Raw genomic sequence first — 25,018 nt, 5'->3', positions numbered from 1 at the left:
CTGGCACAGGGCAGGGCACCCCATGCTTGCACGCTCCGTGCCTCATGTTGTGACAGTGGCTGCCCAGTCCTTCATCAGAGCACAGCTACTACCAGACCTGTAGCACCCCTTATGCCTTCAGGTCACCCAGACTGAACTGCTTCAGGACCTCCTGGGCAATGGGAGGGGGCTGTTGAGGACAGCTGGAACTGCAGCTCATGAACTCCACCCACACTGTGCACCACTGCCCTTCTTCATGCCCGCCTCTTTCTCTATATCCACACTAGACGGCATGCCCGTCACCCATGCTGGGGTGTGAACAACAGTTAAGAAACAGGCTTCTTCTCTACTCCATGCCTTTCCAAAGGACCCTACACCTGTAATTTCACCTTCAGTAGTGAGATTGCTTCACCGACCCCTTTCAGACACTCCCTATCCTTACCGTTTTATATGTCAGGCTTTTCATTCCTGTTTCCTCATGGTGAAGTAGATCAGGGAACTGAATCTGCTAGAAAGAAACATGGGGTTTGGGGGGGTTTGGTGGTTTTTTTTCAGGATTTCTGGGGTTTTTTTTAGCCTGATATTTCCCTAATCCAGTGTATGATTGCTAATGCTGGGACCAGCACAGCCCAGGAAGTGGGAATGAGCAAGTCGCTTGGGCAAGTGTGGGATCTACTTAGGCTGACGTTACCACCAAAGAAATTCACAGGAAGCACTGCCAAAGTGAGAAAAGAGCTCCTAACTTAGGTGTTGTGAATCACCCTCCCAAATACTCAAGTCATAGAGAAGTCAGTGCCTAGACAAACGGATGTGTCAGAGTCCCATGAAACCTTTGTTGTTGGTTATTTACATCCTCCAGCTTCACCCAGTTATAGTTAGTTCTACCTTATGGGCTGTCACCTCAGGGTAAGTATACTTGGGCAAACTGATGCATGAATTTAAACCAGTGCAGTTATGCTGGTACTGCCTTCTAGGTGTGTAAAGTTAGTCTAGACCAAAAGCATTTTGTTTTTCAACTTAGCATACATTACAAAAATATTTATGTTAATCACTTCTGTTCTGTCTTGAGTATTTACACCCAAAATACACAGTTACTTCCATGGCAGTGCTAAGATTTTTTTCTTGTAGATACAGTTGCTCTAGGCACAGATTACAGATTCTGCAAACACAGAACAAAAAGTTGGTCTGTATCCCAAAGGTTTTACAATCTGATCTCAAGTCCAAGAGACAACCAACTGATAGATGAATAGAGGGAAACGATGACTTAGCGAGGTTTGATCATCCTTGTATTAACTGCTAAAACTTCCTCTGTGCCAAAAAGTTCTCAGTTTCATTTTGAGGCCTTCCTGTTGGCCTTTCTTAACTGAACTGCATCTGGAAGGTTTGTACTGCAGAATCTGCCCATGTGTTTTTCCCACAAACATGCTTTCTTCTCCTACGTACAATAAAGCAACAATTCAGCTCTCTTCCAGTGTGATCCAGAAGTCCAGATCCAAACTTCTCTTGGACTGATGAAGGGTCAAGCTGACAGCATCAGGCTTTGGACCTGGCCCAGACTGAGGGATAGTCCAGACCGACATGCTAATTTAGGGCCTGATCCTGCAGACTTTGATTACACTGGGATTTTATTGCAATGACAGAATTGCACAAGTCGGAGATGGGAAAAATCAATTAGGTCATCTAGTCTGTTGCCAGAGTAGGATTGTTCCATACTGCACATTTTGTTAATGTTCTCCCGTTACATCTTTTAAATATCTGAGCATAAAGACATTACTGAAGATGTTGGGACTGGATCTTTAGGAACCAGTTTATTTTCTGAAAAGTACACATATTGTCATAGGTTCAACTCATTGTGAGTAAAGCATTTCTCATCACTGGCTTCTTTTGATTTAGACTATGCAGTTATTATCTTCTGTTTGGATATTAACAGCTTTTGAGAATGCTCATGATGTTGCAGAAGATTAACCTCCTAAACTGAATATGACTAAAGCACAAATGGGTTATGGGAGGAAACACAGAGAAATGCAACAACCGTCAGATTTGGAAATATGGAAAAGAGTAGTAACACAGACACACACACATATTTACATATATATGTTTGTGTGTGTGTATGTGTTTTGGGTAATTTCTTATATATTTCTGCCACTCTGCATGCCTTGCCTGCTCCGTGCCTGCTTCTTAGTTTGTACAGAAGAAAACAAATCTGGGGCAAAGACTGTCATGGTTTGGGGTCCTGTGCAGTGCCAAGAATATTGTTGGTGTTAACAAATAGTAGATGTGTTGGGTTGTGCAACCTTTACTCAGGATGACTGCTCCAGCCCTCTAAACCTTCTCCCTTCAGCAGACAATATTGACCCAGTTCTGTGGGGATGCTACCGGGGATACCTCCGTGGTGGTGAAGTCTGACCTACGCCACCTATACCCTGAGCAGCATCTGAAAAATAAGGATATTGTATTGGACACGGTATGCTTCATTTTCAAGTTATGTATCAGAGGTAATCCAAGGCCTTTATTTCTTTACTGTGTTTCCCAAGTTGAAAAGGCAGATCAGTGACCCTTTTGTTCACTTACACAAACTATTTCCAGTCTAGAGAAGAATGACAAAGGGTGTCATTCAGCTGTCCTGTTCACATGGCTAGTTTTTATGACTACAGTGCCATTATAAGCAAGCATAATATCAGCTATTAATTGAATATTATTATCTTATTTTGGATCTAATCTGAGGATCTTGAGCCCACCTCCCTTTTCCCCCAATTTATTGGGTATTATGAAAACTAAAATTAATAATGTCTAGCTATGGAAAGTTGCACAGAGAAACCACTGGGCAGGAATTGCAATAGCGAAACCACCACACACTACTCCTCTTCGATTCATTTCTTTTAAAAAGACAAGACAAAACAAAACAAAACAAAACACCACCACCTCTCTGATTTTACAGTCTCCTGCCGCTGGTTTTAATGTAGTTCAGTAAAACAGAGGGCTCAGACATCTTTGACTTTCCGGCAACAATCCGGACCATCAGCCGTTCTCCCCTTGCCCACCCTCCTTAATAAACCCCAAAATAGAGAGGTGCACAAAACTACCCCGGGAGCTGTTTGTAATTCATCCATTCCAGTTGCAAGGAAATACTACATCCTGCTCCCTCCACCATGTGCGCTGCTGCTGGCCCCTCACCTCCCAAGGCCTGGTGAAAGAAGGCTTTTTTGCAAGCCTGATCCCCCCCGATGCTGGCAGTCCACCGGCTGCAGGCCCACACGCAGCTGTGTGGCCCCGCGCAGCCCAGCCCGGCCCGCTGGCTCTGCCTCCCGAGGGCTGATGTCAGCCTGAACTTTGCCACCGATATCTCATCAGGATGAGCGACATAAACAGAGAATTGCACGCCAGAGTTTTGCTCTGGAACAAGCTCCTTCCACACATTTCAGCAGCATAAATCTTCTCCTTTTATCGCAGAACGGCAGTAACTGTTTATGGGTTCGGTTTGTTGTTGTTGGGTGGGTATTTTCCCCCTAACGGAGCTGGTTTGTGAGGGAATGGGGGGGGGGGGGTATAACCTGGTTTTCCAGCATCCTCTTGCCCTGCTTCTTTTCAGATCCCACTCAAGTCAAGGCGCAGCTTTTGTTTTCTCCCCGGTCTATGCCTCTGCCCCTCTTCCACAGCAAATAAGCGACCTCTCCCCCCCGCCGCTGGTCACTCATGCATACCCTGCCCTTCTGCTTGGCCCTTGGTCGACACACACCGCACAAGTGTGTTTTGCTGAGGCTCTTGGGTGACCTGCATGGTCCCCGGGACTGTCTCCCAACACATCTGCCCCACGTGTCCCCGCTGTAGCAGGGACACATGGAAGGGAAGAGGCTGGAGAGGCAGCGAGCAGAGCTTCTCAGCCGTGCTTTGTCAGGGCAAGGAGAGGGAGTGCACTCCCCGTTTATTTAATGTTTTCCTTATGTTTCTCGTGGAGCGTTTATTTTTTGACATGCTTTCTCTGCCCACTGGTGCTAATGCTGCTCGAGTGAGCTGGCTGTCTGGCTGCAGGTTGGCTCACACACGTGTCCCGTCCTTTCTCCACAGCCTTGTTTATTTATGCCACTCGCCTGACTTGCTCAGAAATTTCCAGACAGGCACTAGCACATGAGAAGTCTCGATCTCCAACAAAACAAAACACAACACCGAGGTGAATGCGCTTTCTTCATGTCAGCATAGCCCCTCGGCTTGTCTGCCGAATGACTTTTATTTTATGCCTTTCTGGCAATCCCACCCCATCCGGCTCAAGTATCCTGGATTAGAAAGACTTTCCCCAGAGTCCTTTTCAAAGGGAGCCTCCCACAGACCTTTAAATCCCCCACATTTTATGGTACAGATATTTAACAGCTCTGAGAGGGGCAGCGGGGGGGAGAGACTGAGGAAAACAGTTACAAATAGAGTGGCTGCTCCTCACACCACTGAGGTTTCTGAGGCAATCAGCGTCTTTTTGTCCGGCTTTCTCTCGCATCCCAGCGATAGCCACTGAGATAAGAAAGGAAGCAAGAAAGGGTTCAGTGAAGTCGCCGGCTTTCCCCTGAATCAGCTTCATCTCCCGCTTTCTAGCCCTCTCATTCTCCCAAAAAAGAAACCCTTGCCGGAGAGGGGAAACGCGATACCCTTCTGTCAAACGGGCGGCTGCGCCTCGCCTAGGTGCTGCTGAGCTGCGCCCTTGCTGCCGGGGCTCTGGTGAGGGTCCGGCCGGCGGGGGGGGCGGCTGCCGGCACCCCCGGGCGCTGCGGCCCGGCTCGGCTCGGCCCGGCTCAGCCCCGCTCGGCGCGGCTCAGCTCGGCCCGGCCCGGCTCTGCACGGCCCCCGCCCGCGGCCCAGCCCCGCCGCCCCGCTGCTGCCAGCCGGCCGTGGGGACAGCCCCCGGCCCCGACGGGACACGGGGCTTTGCTCTACCCCGTCCCGCCGGAGAAGTCACCCCGGGAAATGCCTGTCCCACGGGCAAAAGGCAGCAACGGAGAAAATCCCGAGGAGAAGGAGGGGCTGGAGGCCCCCCACCCCCCGCTCATCTCCCCATCTCCATTGTGACCAGGGATGTGGGGGGCAAATTCAGACAGGAGAGGGGTGCTGCGCCGTGTCCCCCTCAGCGGGGAAGGGGCCGACGGCACACCGCCCCGTCCCCCCGGCAGGCGGGGGGGCTCCTCCCCACGGCGGGTCCGGGGCGCGGGGCGAAGCGGCGCCTCCGCGAGGGCCCCGGGAAGGCCGAGGGGAGGCGAGCGGAGCCCTCCGGGCAGGGGCTGCCAGCGAGGCTACGGAGCCCCGCCGCCCGACCCGGCCCCGGCCCCGGTCCCGCCCCGCCCCGCTGCGGGGGACAGCGCAGCCGCGGGGCCGGGCGCGGAGCGGCGTCCCCCGCCCGGCCCCGCCGCTGGAGGATGCTCGGGCGCTGATGCCCCGAGGGGGCTCGGCCGGGCGCGGGGAGCCTCCCCCCGCCGTGCCGGGGCGCTGGGGCTCGCCTCCTCCCGCCCCGCCCCGCCCCGGGGCCTCTCCCCCGGGGCCCCGCTCCGGAGCAGCTCCCGCATGAAGCCCGGGGGCTCCTGGTCGGCGGGCGGGAGAGCCGGGGGGGCCCGGCCCACCTGCGCCCGGCGGCTGGCGGTGCCCACGGCGCAGAGCTCCGGAGCAGCGGCGGCGGCGGCGGGGCTGGGTCCTCCTCCTGCCCCCCCGCCGCTCCCGCCCTCGCACACTCCTCTCCCACCGCCATCCATCTATCCGTCCTGTCGGCACCTCGCCCGCCCGGCGCACACACGGGCGCGCACAGCCGCACGCACCCCGGCACCCCCACAACATGCTGCCGGCCACCGGCCCGGCATGGACCCCGGCGGCGGCTGCTCGGCTCCCCTCCGCGGCTGACTCCCCTCTGAGGTTTGCGGCAGGTAGCGGGGTGGACGGTTCGAAAGTGCAATAGGAAAAGCCGAAGGGAAAAGACACAAAAAAAAAAAAAAAAAAAAAAGACAAAAAAAAACCAAAAGAGAAAAATAAACCGGCAAAAGCCATCAAGCCGGCCAAGCCCAGTTTTGGATCTCAGTGCAGGTATTTCTGCTGCTGTGTTCATCCCTTGCCGCCTACCACCCCGGTTTATTTTTTATTTTTTCAAGGAAAGAAAAAAAGAACGAAAAGGAGAAGTCGAACTCTCAAAGGGTTACTATGCAATTGCGACTGATTTCTTGGTTTTTTATCACTTTGAACTTTATGGAATACATTGGCAGCCAGCACGCCTCCAGGGTACGGCGACAGGGAAGAAGTAAGTGCGAAGAGATTTATACTTTGATAACTTCTGCTTCCTCTCGTTGTGCTGTTCACCTGTCCGGGGGGTGCTTCTGCCCCCCCGGTGCCTTTGCGAGCGTGCGGGGAATCAAGTCCCGCGCCCGCGGCGCGGCCGAGCGGATCCGCCGGCGGTTTCATGGAGTTGGAGGGATGAAGGCGATTTCTCACCTCTTTCTGCTTTTCCCTCTCACCTCACCGGGATGAGCAGAGCTGGCTCCGGGGAAGACCTGCGTCTGCTCCTTTATATTCTGGTGTCTGGTAAAGGGGAATGTCCTTTCTTAGCTCTTTCCATTTCCTAACGGGAAAGCGCGAGGCCACGACAGGTAACTTTCTGCCGCGATGCCCTAAGCGCCTTTCTCCGCCCCAGTCACCGTTTAAGCGACCTGAGGGAGTACGGAGGGAGAAGCCCCCTCCCCGGGAGCCAGCAGTACAGGTCATGGTTATAGGTGAAGCCTGGCGCCCGGCGATGCGGAGCGGGGCGCTGGGGTGTCGCGGCAGTGCCCAGCCCGCTGACTTCCAGCCTTCACTCGCCACCAGCCACCTCGGCGGCCCCGTCCGGGAAGCCCCTGGGTTACCCAGCGGCACTGCCCCGGGGCTGTGGACCCTCATAGTTTATGGGTTTTTTTAAAACTCCCATGGGATGGAGGGAGTTCGTCCCTTCTGGCTTAGCCAGCTCCTGACCAATGTCGCCTGGGTGCAGGGTGGCGGCAGAAGGGAGCCGGGAGGGCCGGGGCATCCCCGCAGGCCGGGGGGCGAGGGTCAGTAACCGGGGGTGCTGGCAGCAGCTCCTTGGGCGCTGCCGTCCAGAGAGACGGAGGAGACCAGAGGCGAGGAGACCCCCCCGGCATCGGGGCGGGAAGGAAAGCGAGGCAGAAGAGAGTCGCCCCCTCGGGAAGGCGCTGTCCAGGTCGCGGGCGGGCGAGCTCCGGCTCCCGCGTGGGGCTGCGGCGTGGCCGGCAGTAGTGGGCAGCTCCGAGGACCCGGGTCCGCCGTGACCCCCCGGTCAGAGCCCCGCCGGGGCGCCGCACGGAGCCGCGGGCGGCGGCGGGCTGCGGCAGCGGGGAGCGCCGGGACGTGCCCCCGGTCCCGCCTCGCCAGCCCGCCTGCATCGGACCCGTCAGCGTTTTTGGGGAGGCATTTTCTGCGCACCTACCGCGAAGGGGCAGCTCATGCCTGTCCTCTTTCCCTGACAGCTGCAGATACGGGGGAAATGCCATAAAACACGGCAGCCCGCATTTAATCAGCAAGAAGTAACCGAGTTACTTCCTCAGGGAGGGGACGGGGGGGGGGTTTACTGTTCTTTTAATTTTTATTTTGTTCAGCGTTCGCTCCTTTCTGCTGCTTGGCATGTCTATCCCTTGAAAGCCTCCTTTGTATGGCTTGCCTCCTGCACACAAGGTTTGATTCACCTAAAGTGCCCCTAAAGCGGAGCCGAAGACGAGAGAGACCGGGGGCTGCAGCCCTCCCATCCCCGCGGCCGCGCAGCGAGGGAGCACTAAGGGCTAAGTAAAACATGTCAGGGCATCCGATTTATTATCCTTGGCAAGGGAGGGCTCCGCAGCCTCCCATCACTTCCCACCCACTCCTTTAACCCCTGGCAGCCGCGGGCCCACAAGCTGCGGCGGCCCCCCCAACCCGCCATGGGGCACCCCGACGGGCGCGGTGGAGGGGTTCAGCCCCGGGTCGGGGGCACAGCGGGGGTAGGGGGGCAGGCCCCCGCCGTGAGGCGAGGGCCGGCGAGCGGGTTCCCTCCGCCCGTCCGCCCTCCGGCACCTGGTGCGCACCGCGCCGGGCCAGAGCCGGGCCGCCGGCGACCTCTGCTGTCCTGTGCCGCGGCGGGCAGCCCGCGGCGGCAGGTGCGGCTCTGCTGGGCTCGGCTCGGCTCGGCTCGGCTCGGCCCAGTTTGGCCCGGCACGGCTCGGCTCGGCACGGCTCGGCTCGGCTTGGTTCTGTTTGGCACGGTTCGGCTCGGTTCGGCACGGCACGGCTCGGCTCGGTTCGGCACGGCACGGCTCGGCTTGGCCCGGCACGGCACGGCTCGGCTTGGCCCAGCACGGCTCGGCTTGGCCCGGCTCAGCTTGGCTCGGTTTGGCCCGGCTCGGATCGGTTCGGCTTGGCCGGCTCGGCTCGGCCCGGCTCGGCCGGGCTCGGCTCGGCCGCTGCCCCCTCCCGGGGCCGCCCTTTTGGCGGGGGGAAGGCAGGTCGCCCTCCTGCCCCCGGCCGGACTCGGTGGCTGCTGCGTGTGCCTGCGGTGCGGTGCGGTGCGCTCCTCCAGGCGCACGCCGTCCCCCTCCTTTCCTTTCGACGGCCCCCGTTCAGCGGCGTAGTTTTCGGGAAGTAGAGGTGGAAGTGCTGGCTGCAAATAATGAAATGGTTGGTGCAACGCGGAGAAGGTACTTGCTCAAAGTTTTCTGGTTAAAGTACAAGAGTTAAGGTAAATTCACAGCAGAACAAGTGGCTGAAAACCCACAGCTAGAAAGAGCCAGAATGGAAGTCTGGCTCATCAGTTTGGCAGGGAAGTCAAATAACTGTCAGAACACCTCACCTGGGCACAGTGTACACTGTCCACTGGTGGAGGTGTTCAGATCGGGATGGTGGTAAAATGTGCTTTGGTTTAGCTAGTCGTTATTTGGTGTGAAGTAAAAATTAGAGCGAGAGCGTTTATGGAAGTTGCTATAAAAGAGGTTACGGTCACCACTTGCACTTTGGCTTTAAAAATTTATGAATCGCTATTAGTGAATACTGGAACTTGAAAAAAGTGATAGTGTGCGGATAAAGGAGACACCTGTCAAAGTCATCTATTACATGGAAGGCTTTCTCTGGACTTCTGTTTCTTCTGCCCAGAGAGTCTCCTCGAAGCATAGGTCCTAAACCATTGCTAGGGAAGTGTCCTCAAATTTCCATTTAACCTATGCATTTTTAAATACAGTACAAACCAAAGCTGTCAGTGAGCCCATGTTAATTCAATTTGTTTAATACCCGAGTCCCCCATTCTATGTATTATATTGTAGGCTCCCACATTTTAAGATAAAAGAGTAATGAAACCTGAACTGACTACTTCAGAATATGCCAGGCCAGACTCTCAGCTGGTATAAATTGAAGTTTCTTTGTTAATTTGCCCCCTCAGAATGTCTTGAAACATTACTTATTTTGTACCTACTGCCAAAATAATCTTTAGCAGGAGAAAAGTTTGGTCTGTGGTCCTTTCACTCCCCAAACTCCTACTGAAGTTTCCAGTTTGAGCATCCTAAATTTCTGTCTCACGACCAGTAGTAAATGCGCAGTTGCCTGTACAGAGGCAAAACCCCTCTGAAGTCCACTACGGAGTGCAGAGGATTGAGTCCATAATTAGACATAGCAGACAAGATCAATAAAAGTTCAAAAGCAAACATGTCATTAGCGAAGAGACTTGTTTTTATTCTGATAAGAGCAATTAAGATTAACAAATTAAGTTGCTTGTTTGGGTCCTACAAGAGAGATTAATATGCAGCTAAGTATAGACTAGCATACCCGTAAATAAGAAATTCTATGTATCTCCCAGTGATTATAGTTTGCTGAGAAAAAAAGTAGGATTAAGTCAATAGTTCTGAAATATTTTAGCTCTGCAGGCCACCCCCAACCCTCAAAACTTTGTACTGACAGTTGTGCACCTTTCTCATTGACCTTTTAACTGACAGAAATGAAGTATTATTTGCTACGGGTCTGTGAATGACCGGCAGACCATTTGCCATGACCCTGTGGACTACCAGTGAGCCACAGACTAAATTTGGAAGTCACTAGAATAAGCAAAGTGATAGAAAATTCTGCATTTGTACCACAACGCCTACATCTGGGAGTAAAACTATCAGCATGACTTAGCGGGCTGCAGTTTGGCTGTAGAGCTACCATGATGTATATTATCTGCAGCCCATCCGTATCTGATGTTGGCAATTGCCTCCTGCCTTTTGCTGTAATGGCACGTTCGCGATACCCGGCGGTCAGTCGTTCCTTTGGTCGCTCCTCCGTTGGTTCCTCTGTTGACGCAGGACTGCAGGTCATCCAGCATCTGCTTCTGGTCACGGTCACAAGTGGAGGGCTCCACCCTGCAAACCCTCTGCAGGCTTGGTTTGCCTGCAACTACTTACAAATTCAAAATTAAGCACATCTGTAACAGCCCGTTTGAAAACATAGCTGCATAAAATGGAACAAAACAGGAGAGAACTGAGTAAGCACAAACTGGTAAAATTATTTCTTCGGGTTTCTTATGCCCTCATGGAGGGTGTCATTCACGTGGAGGTAAAATGTCAACAAGAAAAGAGGAATTACATTATTAGTTAAAATAACACTACATTTTGGAAGCAATTTTTTAAATAGTTCATTGATATATATATATTACTGATATCTACATGTACATTTAGGGTTGGCATGGCACAGGTGGTAACGGTACATATTGTCTATATAATATAAGTGTTGTTAGCAATTTTTTTAAAAAAGAAGTAATTTAATATCTGAGTGCAATAATTTAAAGCAGAAGTTAGCCAAGCAAGCAGCCATCAAGTTAAGTTGAATCTGTCCTTGGGCAGGATTAAATGATTCAGTGTTAGTTCTCTTTCAAAGTATTTGTATGCCGCAGATATATTTTTTTTTCTGTGACGGTTTCATATTAGTATTGTCAGGGTAAATACTTTGTTAGTGACAAGTGCATCTTTTTTGCAATGAAGCTATATTTCTCATTTTTGGATGAGATCCTGTTTGTTTCGAAATAGACTGCAAAATTCCTATTGCAGTCATTAGAAACAAAAGCAGATGGAGAACTCTTTCATCGTATTTTCATAAACTGTGAATGTATCTCATTGTAGCGATATCTTAAATAATTACATATTAGAAAATCACTACGCATTGCTGAAATCATTAGAAGTATTGTAGGGATAGCATGCTTGCGTTGGGTTTTTTTATAACGCTATGTGCACGTAGTTCTGTGCTTGAAGTATACCAGCTGCATGTGGAACAATACGTGTTACCATCCCAAGAGACTAAAGGATGTTACAGACCAGTTCCCATTTCATACCTGACATGTGAAAGGGTGATAGTTTCCAATTTTGTTTCTTTCGGCTGCTGAAGACATTTCTTATACAAGTTAAAATTTATGTTAAACTGTAAATATGTCTATTACCACAACTTCTCAAAGCCATTGATTTGCATATCAGCAAATACAGAAAAAGCCCTGTTTCTCTTTGCAGACAGAATAAAATGTTGCTATTATTAATGAGATGGTTTTAGAGCTTGAACCTGCCTCCTTTGCTTTCAGTGGAGGAAGTCCCATGGGCTTCACTGGAACTGGAGAGGGCTCTTTTTCTGCAGGACCTCAGGAAACATTCCGAGTTTGGAAGAATTCCTGTGCTAGAGTACTTGCAAAATTGCATGATCCGGACACGTTCGATACTTATATAGGAGAAAACAATGCTCTGAGCCTTTCAAAACTGTGATATATAGCCTACTTGGGAGGCAACCTCTTTCTTAAGCATACGAGAAGAACAGCTATTTTACTACTTTCACCTATTGAGCCAACTGAAGTCAATAAAGTTAACTCTGAGATTAATTTCTTCTTTTAAGCTTTGTTATTAGGGTATAAAGCCTTTGCAAATCCCCGGTCTGCTGCTGCTTCTTGCTGTAGATTTTTCACTGAAGATAATGGAAGTTATGCCTAATAAAATCTGAGCTGGGACGTAAAAATCAGACTTAGTCATTATCTCTTGCGTTAGCGTCCTTATTTTGCTTTCCTGTTAATAAAGCTAGTGTGCTGGCTTGACCACTGCTGTTTATCGCTAACATTAATAAGCTGTCTACCATTTCATATTCAATCATTTATAGACAGTGACTAGTAGGAAAACTCATCCGTTAAAACCATAGAGGTTCCTAAGAAGTTTTTCTCCAACAGTAAATTGTCCCTTTTGCTCTTGAAATTAAATGAAAAATTGCGAAAGCCTGGTGGAGGAGATATGAAAGCTAATAAGAAAAGAACATTTTTGACTCATTTCTAATTTTGGAGTCTGAACTACTCAAAATCACTTTGCCAATTTTTTACCAAAAGACTGCAGAACAAAGCAATCTTATCAGATGACAAAAGGCAGCTGAAACCATGTACGTTTTTATACAAAAGTCTGTCTGTCTGCTATTACCACAAACAATGCCGCAGATAAAAATATTCAGAGAATATTTATCCATGCAAAACATGTTATGGCTCTCACAAAAAAAAAAAAAAAAAAAGAGAAGAGCTACAACTTTTTTATAAATAACTGAATAACCAAGCTTCTGGCGATGGTAGGATGATTACTTATTAGACGCTTTGTCATAATAAAATCCAACAGATTTTATTAATGATTATTCGAACCCTATTTTTGTTGTTAGCAGTGAGCAGTGCGATAAGCAACGTTACTTAAAAAGAAGGAATGATTGTACTACAGCTATATGCTAGCTGACTAATAAATATCTTTCTGTGTTTCGATTTCTAGATTATGAGGTATAGACCATGCTTTTTAAAACGTTAGCATTATTTACTTGTGTGATCAAAAATAGCATCCGCTGAAGCAAAAAAAAGTTACATCCCTCCAGTGCTGTTAGGGAGGAACTCAGCTATGGGGACCAGAGCTGAACTGGGAGAGACATGAACTGTGACGGCACCGAGCTCCCTCCTGCTCCGAGCAGCACCCCGGCATTGCACCCATACTTCAGCTCCGTACAACAGAGTAATTAGGAGGAAGACCCTAATGAAATGCATATAGCAATACTTTTAAATGAAAGCAAAACCCCGAACCACAGGTCTACACCGAGTTCTGGTAGCGCGCTGCTATAAACATTATCCTTTCAAGCTTCTTATTGAGTGTCAGCTTTACGTCCTGACATGTTTCATGTTTAAACTTGAAAGGTCCTAGATGGGATTTCAGACGTTTGATATTTCCTGCAGGGTAAAGCAGATTTTGGGGCACTGTGAAATAAAACAGGAGCTCATTGATGGGTGTTGGAATAGCAACGATGTGTGATTCCTGCGGCTTCCTGTAAAGTGCGAGGGCAGACACAGCAAGGCTCAGATCCAAGAACAGGACTTAGGTGCCTAAGGTGTGTCTGGGGCAGGATTTAAACACCTGAGTCTCTCACCTTCAAAGCCCTGCCTACTTGCCACCTCACCCTTGATGCACGGGCATTTCTTAGGTGTTTTGTTGTTTCAAACATGAGACTTCATCTTACTGACATAGAGCGTCCACCTGGCAAGGAAGACTTCTGAGCTCAGGTCCCTTCTGCAGAGGCTTTGAGGTTGTTCTCTTAAAGAAACGCTGGGTAAAAAAGGCAATCAGTAAATCATAACAAATAATAAAAATAACAATACAAAGTTCTTCCACAGGGAGCACAGGACTCTGCAGGGGATCACTTACTGACACTGCAATATAGTCACACGCATCCCTGCTCCCACACATGTGCCCCCTGGGCCCCTTCCTCTTCTGTGCTAACTAAAATGGGTGCAAGCAAATGGCCTGAGATTACATGCAAGTCCAGATGATAAAAAGTCAGTTTATTAGAGCAGATCAAGACAGGCTAGAGTAACGCTAGGCAAAGGAATTAATAGAACTCAGATTTTCAACTCCTGGCCGAGTATTTTAGCTGCTAAAGTTTTAGGTACATTAAGGGTAGCAAGGCTGCTCCTCCCTTCTTGGTGTGTTTCAGAAGAAAAGAGTGAGGTCTCCTTTCTTTTGTTAATGAATATATTGGCTTGCAGGGCTGGGTGGCAGTGCCAGGGCACCGAAGTTCCCTGGACAGCCAGGATTTGAGACAGTTTCTGACCCCAGCATTTGCCTGTGACTAGGCTGAGAATCCCTTGTTCAGCATCCTGGTTTTTGTTAATCCCTTTTGGAGGCGCCCAACTCTTCCCACCTACTGAAAGGCAAATCAAATGCCTCACTCAGGGCTGCCAACTGTACTTTGATGGAGGTGTCAATGGACGGCATCACTACACAAAGCACGGATGTTCAGAATAGCATTAAATCCTTTATCAAGCACCAGATCATCCACCCCACTTCTCTCCAAATAGCTCACCAGGTGTGCAGCTTCTCTGGTGATAGCATTTTGGTGGAAAGTTAGAGCAGAGGTAGGGCTTAAGCCCTTTTTCCTCATCTCTCCTACAAGGTGAGGTTCTTTCTTCAAGGGGAAGGAAGAGAAGGCTCTCGGCTGAACCAGAAATGTAGGAGCAACCCACTGGTGGAACAAGAGTTCCATTTCTCAGCTAACATTTAACATTTAGAAACATCCACATGAACCAGAGCGACTAAAACGTGACACTTTAATATGTTTATAAAGTTTATGTATGTTATCAGCACATGTAATACTCCCAACAGGATTTATTATAGGTTTCTTTAGCAACAACATTTTTTATTCATAACAGCTCAACTGGTCAGAGAGAGGAAAACAGCCAGTTTCTTCAGAGCGCACCTCCCACGCACACTTGCCCTGCATTATTGCATTGCTTATTCATGAAGATTACAAACACCAGCATCGGCAAGTGTTTCATAACCTTGTTTCCTTTTCCTAGAATGTTCATAATTAATTTCACTTCTTTTCTATGCCACTGAATAAGGAGTTGCTGGTTTTATTTTACTTTATGTTACACTGCCGAGTGAAGAATTACCCCTCCAAAATAGAACTAAGTGGGACCAAGGGATATTTATTTAACATGGGAGTCAGAGATGTTAAGTGCATGTATTTAGCAAATACAGGGAGATGGATGAAGATTCCAGAAAGTTTTAGTAAAACACAGAACTGAAAATAATCAACTAAGATGAGACCTCCTTGTGCTGGGCACAATGGCCACAGATGTCATAAAATCTAATAGACAAGATCTTGAAGGCAGGAGAGGTAAATAAATTACACAATTTTGGTATTTTGCAAAAAAAACAGCTTCTGTTTTGCTGTCCAAAATGAAGTCACATATTTGTCTTTTGTGTTTATGCTTTATGAAGAGTTGAGCAATTAATGAGTTTTAGACTTGAGGGTGTATTAATATTGAAAGTAGAATTCTGTACCAGAGTGTACGATTTATAACTTGTGCTATGCCCAGGACAAGCATTTTTAAGTCCAAGGCCCTGGTTTTAGTAATGAAACAACTTAAATGTGCTATTTAAGCTAGCCGTTGAGGGGAAGCTTCAGTGGCGTAAGGATTTATCAGTAGGATTCACTTGTGAGTGAATGTCAGCAAGAGGACATCCACATGGCTGCTTTGGTCATATATTGTCTCCTAAGAAAAGACTAAAGTTATTCTGAGGAAGAAGTCAATATAAAAAGAAATTCCCCTGGACAGACTGTGGACAAAAATATTTCCCTTTCTCTGTTGGCATAATTTATTTCTGTTAACAACCTATAAAAGTTGCATGATTAGAGAATGCTTCTTCTCTTCCATTACTGGGTACCATGTTCTTTCATCTGAGAAATTCACCGAGATAATAATCATGTTCGAAACCCCCAGCTTCTTTCAAATGTATGTCTCAGAACAAGCAAGCTGTTAGATTACTAATTCTGAGTTCAGCATATTTCAGGAAATAATGTAACAAGTGGTGACATATATCATGGTTGTGTGGTCTCTTAGAGGCCAAAGTGGGCTTGATCACTCCATGGATGTCAGAATTACGGAGGAGGTTTCAAATAGGCTTTTTCAATTTTTCTATGTACTGTGGCTGGGTATTCTGATGAACACAAGTCTTCCCAAGCTTTATGGAGGTTAGAAGCAGTGAGTGGGGAATGACTGGTGCGAGGGGGTCTTATTCCTATTTGCCAGGATCTGGCTGGCCACAAAGGAAACTGTGAACTGTACCCTTTCAAGATGAGGACAGGCTTCTATTCACCTCTTTCTGAAATCACATAATTTCCCAGTGAGTGGAGAAGTTCACTTCTTCCTCAGTATAAATCACACCTGAGTCCAGATAAAATACTTTAATTAAAAGAGTAGTCTTTTCTTGTACTTCCATGCTTCATTGATTATGTAAAAAAGGAGGATTCTAACCATAGCTACCACTAAAAGACCACCAAGCATTATGAAAGTCAATCCATAATCCTTTCTGAAGCCTTGCATAACTTGTTGAAAAATAAGTTATTCATCTATGGAACTTACTGGTTGAGCCTTCCACCCTGGTTCCCTGACTGACTGTGGTTACTGCTGTGTGCACCAAAAAGGCCCTGTGTTTTTCATCTGCAAGTCCACAGGACGCATCTTGTCCAAAAGATCTCAGCCACAGAAATTGCAGTACTGCATACAAGAGAGCTTATTGAAAAGAAGAATCTTCCATCTCATACTCCCTGACTCGTACATAAGCCTTCTCTGCCTTATGTACTTCATCCCCTGGAACCCCCTAAGCCTACAGCTGTAGTCCTAGAACTGGAAAAACTCCTTTACATAGCCCATGCCCAGGATCTCCTAAAAGACCTTTTCGACCATCAGCCTATATAACAATTGTCAAAGGTGTCAGGAAACCGTAAACCTACCAAAAGTGCAGGGAGGTGTTTAACACCATTAATAAAATATTGACAAAATTCATAATTTTGATAGAAAATTTAGTAACATTTTGTAAACTATAAAAATATAATTTTCAAATTAAAAATATAAATTTTAAATAAAAATAATATAAATGCTCATACATTTAGTCATCTCTCCCTTCTCCCCTACACACCCATACCTATATCTGTATATACACATTCACATACATACTTAGAAAGTCACACAGACACAAGCAAGAATTAAAGGTCTGTACTTGTTCTTAAATTATTTTCCCTTTGAAATTGTCCTAAAATATAGGTTAAAAGGATACCGACAACCCTAGACAGAAGAATCACAGAATCACAGAATCCCAGGTTGGAAGGGACCTCAGGGATCATCTAGTCCAACCTTTCTAGGAAGAGCTCAGTCTAGACAAGATGGCCCAGCACCCTGTCCAGACGACTCTTGAAGGTGTCCAACGTGGCCGAGTCAACCACTTCCCTGGGGAGGTTATTGCAATGGGTGACTGTCCTCAGTGTGAAAAATTTCCCTCTGGTGTCCAATCGGAATCTCCCCAAGAGCAACTCGTGTCCATTCCCCCTTGTCCTCTCCATGTGACTCCTTGCAAAAAGGGAGTCTCCATCTTCTTTGTAGCTGCCCCTTAAGTACTGGTACAAGGTGATGAGATCCCCTCCGAGCCTCCTTTTCTCAAGGCTGAACAAAACCAGTTCTCCCAGCCTATCCTCGTATGGCAGGCTTCCCAGTCCTCTGATCATCTTGGTGGCCCTTCTCTGGACCCCCTCCAGCCTGTCCACATCCTTTTTGTATAGCAGGGACCAGAACTGCACACAGTGCTCTAGGTGTGGCCTGACCAGCGCTGAGTAGAGCGGGATAATGACTTCTTTCTATCTGCTGGCAATGCCCTTTTTGATGCAACCCAGCATCCTGTTGGCCTTCTTGGCCGCAGAAGTTTTGTTTCAAGCTACACAAGGCCCTTTGGTTTATCTGAAAACTCCATCTCTTCTCCCACTTCTTATGGCCTGTTTGGTCATGGAAAACAAACTCATTAATTTTATATAGGTTAAACCAAACATTAAATTAAAAAAAAAATTGCACAGGAAGTTTGCTGGGGGACCCTCTCTTTTTCTGTTGAGCCTGGCATGCCTAAAACTACACCAGACAGTTATATGGACCCTTCGCTTTTTGGTTGTGTATAGGTGAAACCTTTATGGCTTTTCATATGGCATATCACTAGGCTGGAAATTTTATTCAGCCAATGAGAAAGAAAATAATGTTCCTTAGGCCGGCCTCCCGGCAGGGGAGACCAGTGGTGTTAGAGAAGAAGCATCTTTCCCTGCCCCATGACAAATGAGCAGCACTACTGCTGATGTTCCTTGGGGGGGACGTCTGTGCGTATAGGTATACGTGTGTACCTGCATCTGTGCATCTGCTGAGGGAACAGCAAGGAGAGCTAATATTCCTCCCTTTTATCAGAGAATGGAGATGTCATGATCATAAGGCACATGCCAGACGATCATGAGGTTTCAAATTAGAGCCTCTGCATTGTTTTTAATGGGAGTTGGTTTAGGCAGAATAAACATCTCATAAAGATTAAGGGATTGATTTTGCTTCTAGTTACAACTCGTGTCAGGAAGCAAATAACTCACAGAGCTCTGCCAGCATAAAATTAGCATGTGCTCAGAATCCAGCCTAAATGTTTATACAGGCTATTAAAAAAAAACCATGATAGTTCGTGGGGGATTTTGTTCTCACTCACCTACAAAAGGAGCAGCAATGCAATCTGCATTTCTCTTCCCGAGGTGCTGGTAAAGGTTGTGAGGGTATTCCACAGTCTTTTGTAAGAGAACAGCTGTAATTTGTCACTTAAAACTGTGGGAGGGATACTTTTCCTGCTTCCCCCGTGTTGTACTTATTCACCCTGCCCAGCACTGTGTACTCATGAGTGTTCTCCTATTTTGCCATCTGCTCAGTTACAGTTGTCAAGCTTCCCTCTCCTCTCTCTTCCTACAGATATTGAACTCGGGCACTGTTTCTCAACCTAGTGACTGAAGTAATTTGTAGAGTGAGAACATACACCAAACCAGACTAGCTAAATAAGTAAGCACAGGGATAGACCCAAATTGCTGCATTTTCTGAAGTGACGAGTGGTAGAGGAACTCTAGATCAGCTCCATTAGCCTGCCGGATTTAATACAGGTGTGGTCCATGTCCTCCTCGCTATCCGTAGTGTGCCTGGATCCAACCCAAGCCCACTGAAAACAGCTAGCAGGTGAATGTAGTGGACCTGAGCAGACACACCAGAATTCACATGCGACAATGCTGTGTAGGGTATATGATAATGTGCCCTTTGTCAAATGAATTTTTTAAATAACCTTTTTTCTCATCGTCCTAACAATTTTTGTTCTTCCCTAGTGTCACCCCTAAGGAACGCTCCCTTAGTATTCCCTCTCCCTCACTCCCCTACTTGTACCTATAAGCAAATTTTCTCCTCGACATACTTCTCCCTTTTGATGCCAAGCCACAAGTTATTGCAACTTACAGTTCTGAGCCCAGGGTTTTGAGGAGAAATGGTGGAAAGAGAACGGATGCCTTTGAGCTGCGGGGTGATGACTTGATACTAGTGGGTTTCTTGGTGAGAGAAAAGCAGCAGTGAACAGCTTCTTTGATTTACAAAGACAGATTGTAAAAACAAGCTATGAATCTTTGCATACACAAAAAGATATGAATCCTTGGAGCCTTTGTCAGACATGGCCTGGTAGAAGTAAGGAAGGAGCTGGAAAAGTTTGCATACTGTAATAGAGTACGTAGCCCTGAGGTCTGTCAAACACAGGAATATGAAGGGTGGAGTTTGGAAAGTGGTGAACTATTCTGAATGTGTGAGTTCACATCAAAGATGGCTATAGCTGTTTGACCAAGCACAGAAACCAAAATATTCACCCAGCTGGTCTACTGCTCTCCAAGCAGCAGTGTAGGACCCTTCAGGGACCAGTGGAAAAAGTTCAGTTTGCAAAAATATTGGGGGGGAGGAAAGTCCTCTCCATAATGGTTTGCATTTCCCCACAACTTTGTCAGGGAGTGCCATGATAGATGGTAGGGCAACTGGCCTCAATTCAGTACAACTTACAAAATTCTCCTCCTCAGCTGCAGCACGATGTGGTGTCACAGAAGGGATGGGCAGCAGAGTTCATCAGCTGAACTGCAACACGCAGCACTGCTTGCTGCACTCTATTAGCAACTCCCAGCTTTCATAATGCCTAATGGTCCTAACTTCCCCTATGCCAAGCCCTTTCTCCAGCACATTTAATTCCTCACAGCTCTGCACATCTCTATTCTCTCTTGTGACAGCAGTTGAATAATGTCTGCAAATGGAAATATCTACTCCTCCTCTTGGCTTACTGAGGAGCCTTAACCCCCTCCCCCAATATATTCAGTCTAAGTGGATTTACAGTTAGTCTGACAGTTTCTGAAATAGAAAACTTCTGGTTAACAGCAGATCCCAAGCACTGCTCTCTCTTTAGGCAGGCAAGCACTTCTTGCTCTTTTTAAGATGGACTCCCTCCGATGACGTGGGAACGGAGGAGATACCACACCCCGTCCGGCCGTCGGCCTCTTGCTGAGACAACTATCAAGACTGCCAGTTCTTCTTGAAGGTTTTACAATGCGTACAGTTTCAAACAAACATCAGATGAAAGCAATTTTGAGTCTAAACCAAGCACAGTCAGGTTTGCATTGGTGATTTATTGGTGAAAGTCATCAGCTCCTATTACCTATTTCTTGAGCTATCCAGTTCTTTGGCTTCCAGCCATTTCTAGGGCCTGATCCTGTTCCTATTGAAGTTAATGGGAGGTTTTGTCACTGATTTCAATAGGAGGCCTTTAACTTTCCAACTTTCTGTCTATAGAGGCTTGAAGTGCTTCCAGGTTTCCATCATAGTCTGCGGTTCCCCTCTTTAAGTCAGTTGGACATTAACAGATTGCCTGGGCCCACACCTTTGGATATAGAAAAGCTCTAGATCTGATTCAGCTCTCACTCACACACCAGCTTTATACCTCAGTGGAGTCCCTCCTGATTTATACTGGCAGGAGAGCGAGGTCCAACGTTACTTATGCCTGGGTCATTGCCAGCACAACACAGAGAGAATTCAAGTCACTTGTTATCCCCTTCCCTGCACCTCTCAATCACAGCATATGCGTATGTATATATATGCGGATATATTGGAATCATCTGGACTCTTTTAAGTTGTTCACCATTGAAACTGACTTCAAATTCAAGTTTTAAAGTTGAAATAACAAAGAGTAAAAAAGAGCCAGAAGGGAGCCAGCTGCTAGGGTACTCACAATTTTCATCAGTCTATGGGACACTCCTAATAACATATTTTACTACTTTGTAGTGAACTTTCTTTGCTTCTGCCATAAATATATTCCCTACGCTATAAATGAATAGCTTGCAAGCTCAGTAAAGTTAATATAGAAGAATAAATCTTAACTACCTAATGTCAGGTCAGAAATATAAATCTTATCTAATATGCCAGGTCAGAAGGAAAGAATACTTCTAGCTGAAAATAGCAAATACTTTCCAGTGCAGAGTAGGAACTTATTTTTCGCTTTAAGAAAATATGCTGCCCCTAATAAGATGAGTTGAACAGTCTCCTTTTAGAATCTCCAAAAGAAAAATAAACACATAGAGCAGAGTTAATTTATAAAATGCTCCAGGGTTTATCTTGGCAGAACAGTCTTAGGCAGTGAGATTTCTCTCCCTCTCACACATGCATTCAACACATACACACTCACACACACACCCCCACACACACCCCCACACCCCTCAAATTTAGGGCAGGCCCTTACAACAGCAAATACTACAGAAAACTTCTATATCTGGATAAATTCACAGGTCAGGCAAAGCTTTCATTTTCAAATCAATGGAAATTTTTCCAAAGCAAGACAACAATCCTTCAAGCGTTTTTGTGTACATACAGACCTGCTGTGTCACAGTGGGAGACAGCGAGCCACACAAGTGCCTCCTGTTTCAGGTCCCTCTCGCATGTACCAGCACTTCTGCCAGCTGTAAAGCAGCAATGCAGCTGCTGTCCCCTACTCCTGTCTGCCTGGGGCCCCACTTGTTGGGCACATCTGGGTGGCCTGGTGGGTGATATCTGCCAGACAGCTGCTGCTGGCACACGGGTCCCTCCCAGAAGCCACAGGTTCCCACTGCTGCCCATCCGCTTGTTCCTCCTCCACACCTCCTTCACACAGATCTTGCACATCAGAGCCAAGGCAACTTCAGAAGCTGTGGAGGTGAAGCCCAGCAAAGGCTTTCTTTCAGCCTCATTGGCTTAGATTCATTTTTTTCTTATAGTCTGTATGCCTGCAATCAGCTTGTGTCAGGGAGCCACAACAACAGGGGAATACTGCAGGATCCAGATCTAACAGCCAGGAGATTGCCTAAGTGCACGGTGCAATGTGACCAACAGCAAACAGCACTGTGCTCTACGCTGACACCCCCAAACAGTTTGGAGGTCCTCCATCTCTTGCAGCAGCCACTGGCCTTTCAGACAATTTATTTACTTCAGGGTCTGCAAAGCAAACAGCCACTTCCCTCAAGATTAGCAAGAATAGAGGCAGTTTTATGTGGCTGAAGCACAACTTGAGGCTGGTGCCGCCAACCTACAGAATGCAGACCCTGACTTACTAAAACCCCACAGAAGAATGCAACAATGAGCAGGTTCCCCTCTCCTCTCCTCTCCTCTCCTCTCCTCTCCTCTCCTCTCCTCTCCTCTCCTCTCCTCTCCTCTCCTCTCCTCTCCTCTCCTCTCCTCTCCTCTCCTCTCCTCTCCTTTTGGGCAGATGGAAAGTTGCCAGTAATTTCCAGCATTTGGTCTGACAACTCTTCTACTGTAAATATTTAGAAGAATCCATTAGAGATTAAACAAAGTGTAAGTAACTGCTCCTAAGTGATAGCTCTTATTAATGTTTGCAGCAATAGGCGCTTTACAAACGCATATGAAAGTCCTACCTCTAGACTGCTTGTAGGAAAGGGCAAGATAGAAGGCAGGAGCCAGAACATAGTGTAATTTGACCGTCAGTGTGTTATCATTATAAATAATCGGTGCAGAGACAGCATTCTGTAATGACTACACCATGCTTGCAGATCTTCTAGACAGCAACGGGTAGAGCGAGCTATCCTGACCAATGTATTTTAAATTATCTGTATCAGGCTGCAAAAGTACTCAGAGCACCAGTTTGGACTTCTTTGCCTTTCTCTGGTCTGCCCCAAAAATATAACAAAAAAAAACCAAATTAAAAAGCCCAAGCCCTCTCCCAGCCCAAAATGTACTAAGACTCATCATGTGTTACAGGGGAAAAGACAAGCACAGCTCTGGTGGAATTTGTTACTTTTATTGTATTCTAAAATTATCCTGCCTCTACAGTGTCTTAAATGTTCACCATGCAGTGTGATATTAGTAGCAGAGATGGGATGAACACTAACAGTGTTCTGGGGCTGATGATGAGATCCTTAAGAAGTGCTGCTAACAGAAGTCACTTTCCAGTGGACTCAGTTTTGAGGATAAAAAGGCCACAACTGAGAGGAATGAAGACATATAAATGCATCTACACTCTAGCCAATGTCTTTGCTGAAAAAAATACATTGTATTCTAGGAACACAGTGAACAGCAGGTATATGTCTATGCATGTGCATACCATAGCAGAATTTTGTATCCCAACAAAGGTTGGTGATACCGATCTTTTTTTGCATTTAAATTACATTATATATTGTCAGTTTGTGGTGAGTAGAGAGTGCTGGTTCCAATACAGAAGAGGAGACAAATGGATCACAAGACTTGGCTCCAGTGTCCACCTTGCATTGGTTAGGTCCTGCAAGCAAAAAGGCTTATCCAGGCCACTCATGATGCTTTCCTAGGGTGGTATGTCTGATACTCAGAAATAATGCATGTAAGGCATTGTTTCTAATTTTCTTAAGCTGGCAGCCCCCATCCACTTTCCTGTCCCCTACCTTAAAGAAAATGTCTAGATAGTCTCTGGGAGTTACTGTGCTGTTCATCGTTTCATTTTAGTTTTATAGCCACATCTGACTTTTCAAACTTAGAGCCACCATTTTCTGTATGTGAGCTTAGACCTTTACTGAAGAAATAAATAAACGCAAGCTGGGTAGCTGGGAGAGCTGGGTGCGAGCTGCTGAGCAGGAACATGCTGACATGTTGGGAACTCCCATCAGTGATCATGGTGGCTTATGGAGTTGCTGGGTTCAGTGTCATAGCAGGGAAGAAGGACGAAACTTGTTAAGGTAAAGTTTGGTGCTGCATGTTTCCCGGAGGAAAAAAAGAGGAAGATACAATGCTTGTGATCACCTGAAGCAGGCCTCAGCAAGTTAAACAGAAAGGGTATTAACAGCCTCTTCACTAGTTCAGATGTTGTGCTGGTGTCAAGAATCAAGAGGAGGGTAACATCTAGTCCAGCTTCCCCTCTGAACACTCAACTAGTACCCAGCACAAATGAAGTAAACGTGTTGTTATCACCGGTTCTCAGGCATGAGGTGGACCCAAAGCATAGGCACAATGTGCCTGACTCCAGTGGGTGCAGTACATTTTTCAAGCTGCTGATATGGCAGGGCCATCTTTGATGTTTGGCTGAAGTCAGTAGCCATCTACCAGAGAATGACTGCTACAGGCTGGGTCTGGCCTTGCACCACACATTGTTCATGTCCAAAATCAGAAGACAGAACGCCATGAAGTCTTCTTTAGGCCTTGGTCTTTCTGAACTTTTTTATAGGCTTCCAGGTGCCGACACTCTTCCACCTCTAGAGCCAGTAGGCAGCAGGAGGAGAGGGTGAGGGAGCTATCCTGAGATTCTTGACAGTGGCAAGGATGAACATCAGGTAGGATGTAAGGCAAGTTATATTCTTCTGTACCTCCATGGATGCATATATGGGAGCTTCAGGAAGTCAGGCAGAAGAGATGCTCATGCTCTAGAAAAGCTGCAGAGGGGCAGACTAGGTGGTCTCTTCAAGGAAGAGGTCCATCAGTAAGGAGTGTTTCTAAGATAGTGGGCTTGGATAGCTGAGAGCAACTGGAGTTGTTCTGGTCAAAACTCCCCTAAGTGACTGTATACACCTTAAAATAATAACAATAAGAAGCAGCAGCAAGAATGCACCTTTCAAAACCCGTGCAAATATCAGTTCATTTTTCATATTAATCCCCTTGACAGGTTTGCAAGAGAGCCTT

The 25,018-nt window shown here is 47.1% G+C and overlaps 1 protein-coding gene across 1 annotated transcript in view; it reads left to right on the top strand.

Moving 5' to 3' along the window:
* The first annotated feature begins 5,215 nt into the window (after nucleotides 1-5,215).
* RSPO3 (R-spondin 3) overlaps nucleotides 5,216-25,018 on the top strand; it is a 65,429-nt gene continuing 45,626 nt past the window's right edge. Inside the window, exon 1 of the mRNA XM_064447344.1 lies at nucleotides 5,216-6,241. Within this exon, the coding sequence (XP_064303414.1) occupies nucleotides 6,145-6,241 (97 nt within the window). The 5' untranslated portion in view covers nucleotides 5,216-6,144. The remainder of the gene's footprint in view (nucleotides 6,242-25,018) is intronic.

Source organism: Phalacrocorax carbo, chromosome 3 (assembly GCF_963921805.1).
Source record: "Phalacrocorax carbo chromosome 3, bPhaCar2.1, whole genome shotgun sequence".
Classification (NCBI taxonomy): Eukaryota; Metazoa; Chordata; class Aves; order Suliformes; family Phalacrocoracidae; genus Phalacrocorax; species Phalacrocorax carbo.
This window is presented reverse-complemented; position numbering and strand designations above follow the sequence as displayed.